The sequence below is a fragment of the Kryptolebias marmoratus genome, linkage group LG22 (assembly GCF_001649575.2).
Source record: "Kryptolebias marmoratus isolate JLee-2015 linkage group LG22, ASM164957v2, whole genome shotgun sequence".
NCBI lineage: Eukaryota > Metazoa > Chordata > Actinopteri > Cyprinodontiformes > Rivulidae > Kryptolebias > Kryptolebias marmoratus.
This window is the reverse complement of record NC_051451.1, coordinates 14,959,204-14,968,285: the sequence shown is the minus strand read 5'-3', so window position 1 is coordinate 14,968,285 and position 9,082 is coordinate 14,959,204. Positions and strand designations below refer to the sequence as shown.

Here is a 9,082-nt window from a genome sequence, read left to right as displayed (position 1 = left end):
AGGGGTTGTTGCTTCATCACAGGTTACCAGGCAGAATAATGGGCTGGGAACGTGAGCTGCGAGCTGATTGGCTGAGAAATGCGGCGGGGGGCTCGCGTGCCGTATTTAAGGCTTTGTCCCCATTGTTGCGGCAGTGTTTTCTCCAGCTGGTCCGACTCGGGAGCAGGAGGGAGGCCAACTGAGAGAGGATACCGTCGCACTTTAAAAAAAAAAAATATATATATTTTTTTAGGGTCACTTTCTTTTTGTTTTAAACAACCGAAGCATTTGTTTTCTAAATGTCTTTTTCTTGCAACCAATCTCTGGACGGCAGTTTCCCCCCGTCTCCAGCGGAGGACAGGGGCTCCCGGAGTCTGTCCTGGAGCAATCTGCTGCTGAAGCTCACCGAGCTGAAGGGCGACAAACACAAAGCCCGTCGCCTCTGGAGGAGTCAATCTGGTAAATAGTCTTGTCTCCTGTTGTGTGCTGTTTTTTTTTTGTCTATTTTTGAATAAAAGCTTTACTAACTCGAGCTCTTTGTTGCAGGATCCGTGGCAGATGTGTCCCTGTCTGAGTCAGACACTACTTTCTTCTGCTACCCCCCAGAGGAGACCCTGGCTGCGGAGGTGGTGGCCACCATCACACAGAGCCTCAACAATGCATCCCACATGCTGTGCTGCTCCAGACTCCTCCTGCCTGACCGCCTGATGCAAAGCCTCAGCCAAGAGTTGCTCCACCTGGCTGTGAATGAGCCCTGTGGGCTCAGGGGGGCCCTGATTGACCTGTGTGTGGAGAGGGGGGACCAGGGCCCACTGTGCCCTGTGGATCAGATAGCAGTGGACCCCACCCTGGTCCCGACCTTCCACATGACTCTGGTGCTGAGGATGGAGTCCGGCGGATTGTGGCCAAAGGTTCAGAAGCTCTTCAAAGGTGGGAAGCCGCCTCCGGCCACGTCTCCACGACACCGCACCACCCTGAAGCTGAGCACCAGCTTCAGGGCCATTAAGAGAAAACTGTACAGCTCGGGAGAGCTGCTCATCGAGGAATGTTGATTGAGTGGAGGGGGAGAGGGGGAGCACTCAAATGCCTTAAATGTTAAAACTGCAAAAAAAAAAAAAAAATCTTTTGTTTTTAGAAAAAACACCACTCTGAACACTGAATTGCACTGACACAAAGGTCCTGAATCAAGTCTGTAATGTGTTTTTTTTTTAAATTTGAGGACCCACTTGTGTCTCTTGGCAGCTACTCGCCTGGACTCATCGGTGACAACTCGTGTCTGGACATGAGTCGATCTCCTCTCCCACGAATGTGATGCGACGCCTTTCAGGGAATTATTTTGATAGTGAAAATGTTACCGCCTGGATCACGTTTTGTACTTGGGAAAAGCAAAATAAAATATTTTCTAATAAATCTGCTGAGTTTTTTTCTGTTCCACACCTTTTCCTTAAACAGCTGAATTACATAAATATGAAATATGATCGATCAAATAAACACACTAAAGGGTTACTATCCTTATTTTGGTTTATTACCATTTCAGAATAAAAAATAAATAGGGAACCTGTAAGGTTATGAAAAAGAACTATCCAGTAGTTAATCATTGGACAAATTTTATTCAAATAAATGTATACAATTTTAGCTTGTTAATTTAATAAATATCTTACTTTGAGTTGTGCAACAAGTTTCCATAATAATGATCCAACAGGCTACAAGCAAATCCACAAAACATTGTAAATGACTCCGACAACCCCTGCATTGTTAAAAGTAAGATGAGTATTTACATAAGTAAGAACTATAAAAATTACACACTTTCCTCATGAGTGGCTCAGACGGTCTTTGTCTGTGAGAAGGCCTTGAGGTTTGTTTGTTTTCTCTAGGAAAAAAGAAAATGTTCAGGAAGAAAAAAAGCTAATCTCAGCAGCTTTGTTTAATTCTTCAAATAGATATCAATGTTCTCACGTTCCGCCACGGTTAGACTCGTCGCCGCCGCCGGGAGAGGAGTGTAAGAAAATGTCAGCAGTCAAGTCAAAGCTTCTCACAGTTCTACAGGACGTCAGACTAAATCGAGCTGCAGGAAGATCCCCTGACGAGGCCTGCTGCTCACATCACGTAAGGCATGGATTCGTTTTCTTGGTTCGCTGTGGAAAAAAATGCTCCAATTTGAGTGGGCTCCGACTGATTTCTTCTCATTAGATTTAAACCTAACACAAAAACAAAACAAATAAATCTTTTTAGGTTAATCTACTGATGCGTACCTATACACATACATATATTTAAATGAACAACATTTGTTATTTTACACTTAAAAAACCTGACCACTAAATTGACAATGCCTTGGTTTTGTTAGAACTTTTTTTAAAATTTTTTCCTTTAAATGCAGCCATCTTTGTTTAAAATCATTTACGAAAACACTTTTGTGAAAACTTGAACCTTGATCAAGATAGACAATCAATAATAATCGACAGCGACCAACCTCTGCTACTGACGTCTGCAATCTGACAAAAACAGAGCTGACCCTTCAATATCTGGTGCCAGATTAACACACCGTGATAAACTAACAAAGCTGACGAAATGCTGACTAAATGGCTCAACGTTTGGGGTGAAAAAAAGACACAAAAACAGTCTTTCCAGCTTGTGTACTTGTACAAAGACGTAATTACAGCCGTGTCTGCAGAACCGTACCTGTGTTAGTGCAAGCAGCTACTAGCCATCCAGTATAACCTGAATCTCAGATAGTCTGGAACAGCTAGGAGTCCCCATTCTTTGTGCCCTCTGGTACAATTCAGAATCCCCGAAGTAACGAGCACGGTACAGCAAGCCTTCCTCTGAAAGAACAAAAGCAGAGCCACACTGTCATTGTCAGTTCTTATAGATTCAAAATTACACTATTAATTCACAGTACATCAACTTGTGTAAAGTTCAGGTGTATTTCTAAGTGTTCTAGGCATGAAGGAAGCGTTTCTGCATGTCTGAGGATAACAATATGCCTGAATATGGGTCATTAATCAAACAAAGGAACAGTGATCGTGGATTTATCATGTTTACCAGTCCTGGAAAACAAAAATGTTGTACAATTTACTAGTTATTTTTTAAAAGTCGGAGCCTTTTCAGATTTTATAAAGCATTTACAACTATGAACTTCCCAACTTTTTTGGAAACAAACAAAAAAGATTAAAGTGGAATGAAACAAAGATGTGTGTTTTTTGAAATGGAGGTAAGAGGGATAATAAAGGGCTAAAACACCTATGACAGATTGTAGTTTGTGCCACAGAGGCTCAGAGAAGAGCACTTTGAATCAGACATGTAGTAAACTGTAGCTTTCTTTAGGATGAATGAAAGAGATAATAAGAGAAAATATATAATTGGTATCATATTCTACAAGTAAATTGATCACGTGAGCAAATCGTCTTCGTTAGCGCAAGAAGCTGTCGTTAAAAGCGCAAATGCATGTTTAAATGGGCGGCAGGTGATGGGTGAACGATCAGCTCGTTCGACGCTTACGACTGGACCGATCCCATCCCCTTAGACATGCATGAGCTCTTACCGAGCAAAGGAAGCAGCTATTCTGAAACAGGAGCTACAAGGAGCCAGTAAGAGGAATTAAAGCAACTATGTATGGCTACGGCTCCTGGGGCGAGAAAACAAGAGAATACGAATGTGATGAAATAGTTGTAGGAACTGGAGAAAGATTCCTGCAGTTCATTGTGAAGGTGTAGGGAACTGCTGTGGTTCTTATGGCTAAATGTGCTCTTAAACTGGCACGTTACATGGTTTTAGCTGCTTAAATCTTCTAAACTTCATTTATTATGCCTTCTTGGATGAAGCACCAACTATTTTCTACAAGGGACAGCTGTGGACACCAAAGCAAGTCGGCTGAACACCTACACTCTCTAATTACGTTGTTCCAATTTCTGTGTGATGATGTTTTCCATGAGTAAATAGTCTCAGTTTAATTGAAGTCTAATTTCTAAACGATTTGAAAATGACCACATTATTCAGTGGCGCTTTAATGAACGCCCTGATTTCTTTCGAGAACAGTCTTGTTTATTCGCCAACTTGGGGGGAAAATATTCAAGATTAAAGGTTGAAAACTCACTCTGCTGCTTCTCCTTCCAGCAGTTGTTTCTTAGGTTAGAGATGTAGTCTTCTTCTACGCTTCTCTCGACATTCTTCAGGTTATTGCCTGTAAATTCTTCATTGAAACGGTCCCCCACGAAGAAAGGCACTTTTAGGTGTGACGTATGCCTTTTGTGAATATGTCCAGCTGACCTATTAAACAGAAGGTAACTGAAAGTAAGACAGCTGCTGCAGCACATTTGCATAAAATCTAAAAAACTCAGGCGAACATAAAAACCACTTACTGACGATAGCTAAGGCTGTATGGAGGCTGCGTGACCATCAACTGGCTGAGAGCAGAAACAATGATGAGGATTAGGATGGGCATCAGCTGGACGAGCAGAGCAAAACCTCCCTGTAACAACAGAAAGAGAGGGGAAAACTGAATTACTGCCTATTACTGATCATACTGGTACTAAATGAAGCTTTGCTTAGGCATTACAAACAGGACTTACATCTCTTTGCTGTTCCCGTCTTTCCTGTCTGTTCTGATGGGCAAAGTGCATTCTTCCATTTCTGTAAACATGTACATTACCTAGGAAAAAACTGATTATTTTAGTGGGGCTGTGACTTTAAAGTATGTGAGATTTCAGCTCAAGAATATACATGTTTTCAGCCCAGTTACAACATAATGTGATTCCTGAATATGACATATTTATCTAGACACTTCCTTACATTTAAGAAATGTCAGAATTTACAGGCTTAACTAAGGTTGGTCCACCATAAACTCAACTTCATTAGACTAGTCGGATTTTAGGACATTCAGCTGGTTTTTTAGTTTTTGTGCTACATTGTTAATGCGCTTAATCTATTCAGTTAAATGTTGCTGCAAATTTGCACTTTGCCTTTTTTTTGTGCTGGCATCAACCTTTATTTTGTAAAAACTTAAGGACAAAAAGTGAGTAGATTCACAGCAGGGTTAGATGGGTCTGCGTGAGTGCCTGCACAGAAAATGATTGACAAGAGACAACACAAAAGCTCATGGTAATTATCACACAAATCCCTCTGACTGCTTCTTATACTTTTCGTTAAAAAGGTTTCTGGCTTGATCAAATCACGAGTGGGCGGATAAGTTTACGAACGTCAGTGTACACCCGACATTAAAAAGTTTCTCCACGCATGTGGACGGACTAGGAGTGATTGAATCTTACTTTCCTGCTTTATATGCAAATCAAATGGCTCGCAGGCAACATCACATCAGCTGTGGACAACAAACAAATCAGTAGGTCCTCTGAAAAATCCTGAACTACACTGACCTGAGGAATGTTACAAGCCCTGTACGCTGATTTCCATTTATCTGGTGGTAACAAAACATACCGTATGAGGGCTGCGACTCTCCTGGTGCTTTTTTTTCTTTTTGGGACATAAATGTAGAGTTTTGGGTACAGCTGACGCGTCAGATCTCTGTCAGACTATTCCTAAGTATTACCACTCCTGGGCCTCAGTTACACCGTTCATCTAGTTTTTGCTTACTTGATGGGAAGCCTCCACCGAAGAACATGTTAAAGAGGTCCTCAGGCGAGATGTCTGCTTCGAAGTCGTGATGGTGTCTGTGTCTGCTCGGGTGCGTTCTCTCCTCTCCGTACTGGTCATACTGCCTTCGTTTCTCAGCGTTACTCAGAACAGCATATGCATTACCGATAGCTGAAAGATATACACAAACGTGTACTTAACAACCCCAGCGGTGCATGGTATCCCCCACAGAAAGGTGATGGGAGATATAGTTACCTTTAAATGCCTCTGTGGCTCCAGGTGCGTGATTTTTATCTGGGTGAAACTTCAGAGCCAGCTTTCTGTAAGCCTTTTTAAGATCCTCCTCAGAGGCAGTCTTTTCCACTCCCAGAATTTGGTAGTAATCTTTGCAGCTCTTAATCCTGCAAAAGTAGTAATAATAATGATAATAATCATTATTGTAAAGATGACGGGGGGTAACAGTGAGAGAAAAGAAACTTAAAACACAACTAATGGATAGACAAACCCCTTCATACATTATAGTAATTATGAAATAGCAATGTTTAATTTAATTGTAAAAAAAGCAAAAAAGAAGGTATTTTTCTTAAAATGCAAAAGGATATTAGATTTGTTGGCAACAATATGTTCCAAAAAAAAACAAAAAACCTTTGTTTTATACCACACTAGGGAACCCAAAAGACTTTCCCAATGTCTGTGTGTGTGGTTGTGATGTAACTGTGCTGTTAGTGTTGTCTGGCCATGAAACCTTTGCTAAAGAGATGTTTGAGTTCAATGAAAAATTTCCTAGATAAAAAAAAAGTTCTTCAGTTTGTGTTGCTTTGGAGAAATAGACAGAATGTACATTCAGCTACTGGAGGATCAAACTCATCAGTCATAATGAAGGAAGTCTAGTTCATGAGTCCCGACCAGAAAGGCTTGGAGAAAATAAATCTCTCAGGTGGTTTAGGAACACCCGAGAGAGAGAAAGACAGAAACAGCTTTTCCCACTGGAAAAGGTGGCTGTGGGTATGGAGGTCTGGGGATTTCTGCTCAGACTGTTGCTGGAGCAATCCACTCCCAGCTGAGCAGCAGAAAACAAGGTGGATGGACGGACAGATTGCACAACCATTCTACTCTTTGCCTCAGCCCATCTTAAATAATGTTTGAACAGGAGAAGTTTAGCTACATTTACAATTTCTTCTGAAGGGATGAAATACTTTTATTATATTTTACAGACTGCCATTTTTTTCTTTTGTAAAAGCAACTAGTCACAATATGGTAAGGACATTGTAAAATACTCTCTTTTTTCCAGTCACGGCATCCAAATTCTCATTTCCAAATATTTTTCAGAAGCATATTCATTCATTTTGACTGAAACATCTCCCCAGCAAAGTACTCCTGAATCTAACAGCATGTAAAAGCAAAATCAAACTATGTACATGTATAAGAGCAATATTTGCTTTACACCACTTCAACAGTACACTAAAATTCACATTTTCATGATAAATGTGTTTTGTATTTGTATATGTCTGCTTTGTAATTGGCTGAGTGTGCTCAAGTGTGATTAATGCCGGTTAATAAAAAAAAATGGCAAAAGTCTGCATACTAAGCAACTGATCTACTTCTACTGCAGGGCTGTCAAACTCCAGCTTTCAAGAGACACCACAGAACAGCTCTGCGATATGGCTTCAAAGACAAGGCCCTCTTTAAGCTGCTTCTGGCTGTTCATAAATCATCAATTAAGCCGGTCACATGCAGCCACAATGTGAGTTTTCAGAAATGAAACCAGCGCTGCAAAACCATAGGAGGCACAGTGCGTAACTAAGCAGGGTTAACGTGTGTCAAACATTTTCCGTTCTAAATACTGCAGCCACCTGGTTTCACAGAGTGTCTGTCATCAGTACATCACACCCTCAAGCCACAGTGCCATATTTTATATATGGATCGACACAGCTCTGTCACTACCTCACCCTGCAGCTTAAAGGGGTAATAGTAATTCGGTTAGACTTGGTTAAACCACTATCATGTCCTCATTACTTTCATAAATGATGCAAGATGGGAATGCATCTCAGGCCCGACATGAAGTGTTTTGTAAAAAAAACAACAACAACAACAAACAAACAAAAAAGGTTGTTCCCCTGCTTCAACACATTTGATTCAAACAGTTAAACTGCCTCCTCAGTGTGTCATTAAGTTCTGCAGAAACGTGGTACCGACATAGTCATTTGAATCAGGCATGTTGAAGCATGGACATATCTGAAACATGCAGGACAATGGCCCCCCAAGGACCAGAGACACCCCTGTTTATTAACCAACACATATTAGGTTTGTCAACATCACTCTGGAAAAAAAAGATCACCAGCTTGTTTGTGGTTACAGAAACAACACGAATCTAAAGCACAAGGACGGATGACAAAGTGCACTGACTTTCTGACAGCCTCCAGCTGCTCTGCTGTGTAAGACTTGGCCGAGTCTGTGTGCTCGTGTGACGGATCAGCGCCATGATGATCTCTGTCCCTGCGGTGCCTCACGCCGGCTCCATCTCCGTTCACAGCGCTGCCATTTTCATCTGGAGGCTTTCCATTTTGAGATAATGACTCCAACAGGTCTGTAAAATGACAGAGTGGCGCCTTATTAATCAAGGTTTCCACTTAGTTTGTTAGTTAATCCGCTACTAGTAGATTACCGATTAGCGTTGACGGGAGATACAAAGAATTTAAACGACAACATTAGTAACTAAGTCTCCGTTTAACGCAACATGTAACTAAATACAGAAGATAAATTGGAAATGGCTGCTAAGAAACTACAAGTACCAGTTACGGTTGGTAGCCAGTTATGCTAACGTTAGCTTATTAGGTTTCACAGCGATGGCCTAACTTAGATAGCATCGCTGCCGAAATAGACGTTCACTCGACGTACTTTTGGCCTGGTCTGTCGGAAACAAGCGCTGAGCCTTCTCTAGAAATTTCCTGGCTTTGTCCAGCTGATTGTTGCTGACCGCATTCAGGGCTATTTTTATGCACCGCTCCGCTTCGTCCTTGTTTGAGTCCATCGCGACACAGCGGAAATGTTTACTTGCCCCGAGTCGCACAAAAATTACGTTATCCGCTGTCCGATGAGTAAATAAGACGTCACTCCTGTCATCGAAGAACGACTTTCTGCATTTTTGATTTTTATTAAACTTTATTATTATAATAGCAGAAAAAATAAACATCATGAGAGAATTGGCAGATGACGATACTGATTTGAAATACTTCACATATTTGATTACAGGGTTTATTATTACATCAATAAATAAGATAAAAGAAGCCTACTATGTATGAACATAACAAATTAGACTAAAATAATAGGCTATGATTTAATAGAAGTGGCAAAATATATTTATAATCTTTTGAGCAGTATATTTATTCTACATATAAGTGTTCACATAAATATCCAAACCTAAATATATCAATATTTCTCCTTCTAACCTTGTAAAGATTTTTTTCTCTCTCTGTTAACTAAATCATGTACTCAAATTTGCAATTTGTTCTCAGTT

The 9,082-nt window shown here is 40.8% G+C and overlaps 2 protein-coding genes across 3 annotated transcripts; one reads left to right on the top strand and one right to left on the bottom strand.

Annotated features, from left to right (window-relative positions):
- Positions 1-124: 124 nt before the first annotated feature.
- Positions 125-1,390, top strand: LOC108243633 (DNA damage-inducible transcript 4 protein-like). The gene is made up of 2 exons (XM_017429221.2): positions 125-438; positions 526-1,390. Exons 1-2 carry the CDS (start codon positions 279-281, stop codon positions 1,029-1,031), a joined length of 666 nt encoding a protein of 221 aa, XP_017284710.1. The 5' UTR covers positions 125-278; the 3' UTR covers positions 1,032-1,390.
- Positions 1,391-1,569: 179 nt separating this feature from the next.
- Positions 1,570-8,629, bottom strand: dnajb12a (DnaJ heat shock protein family (Hsp40) member B12a). Of its 2 annotated transcripts, none has more exons than XM_017428043.3 (9): positions 8,464-8,629; positions 7,972-8,152; positions 5,821-5,966; positions 5,566-5,736; positions 4,548-4,627; positions 4,338-4,447; positions 4,073-4,245; positions 2,659-2,801; positions 1,570-2,177 (listed from the first exon to the last, which is right to left on the bottom strand). In XM_017428043.3, the coding sequence occupies exons 1-8, from the start codon at positions 8,594-8,596 to the stop codon at positions 2,680-2,682; spliced, it is 1,116 nt and encodes a 371-aa protein (XP_017283532.1). In that variant the 5' UTR covers positions 8,597-8,629; the 3' UTR covers positions 1,570-2,177; positions 2,659-2,679. The 2 variants fall into 2 exon arrangements, with proteins under 2 accessions (XP_017283532.1, XP_017283541.1); XM_017428052.3 differs by having other exon boundaries at positions 1,570-2,114.
- Between the last annotated feature and the right edge of the window lie 453 nt (positions 8,630-9,082).

Excerpts from the sequence above, each read along its gene's own strand:
- dnajb12a (XM_017428043.3), bottom strand. The coding sequence starts at position 8,596 with ATGGACTCAAACAAGGACGAAGCGGAGCGGTGCATAAAAATAGCCCTG. Across the intron at positions 5,737-5,820 it reads AGCCACAGAGGCATTTAAAG|CTATCGGTAATGCATATGCT; the intron begins GTAACTATATCT and ends TATATCTTTCAG. Across the intron at positions 4,246-4,337 it reads TACAGCCTTAGCTATCGTCA|GTCAGCTGGACATATTCACA; the intron begins GTAAGTGGTTTT and ends TCTGTTTAATAG.
- LOC108243633 (XM_017429221.2), top strand. The coding sequence starts at position 279 with ATGTCTTTTTCTTGCAACCAATCTCTGGACGGCAGTTTCCCCCCGTCT. Across the intron at positions 439-525 it reads CCTCTGGAGGAGTCAATCTG|GATCCGTGGCAGATGTGTCC; the intron begins GTAAATAGTCTT and ends TCTTTGTTGCAG.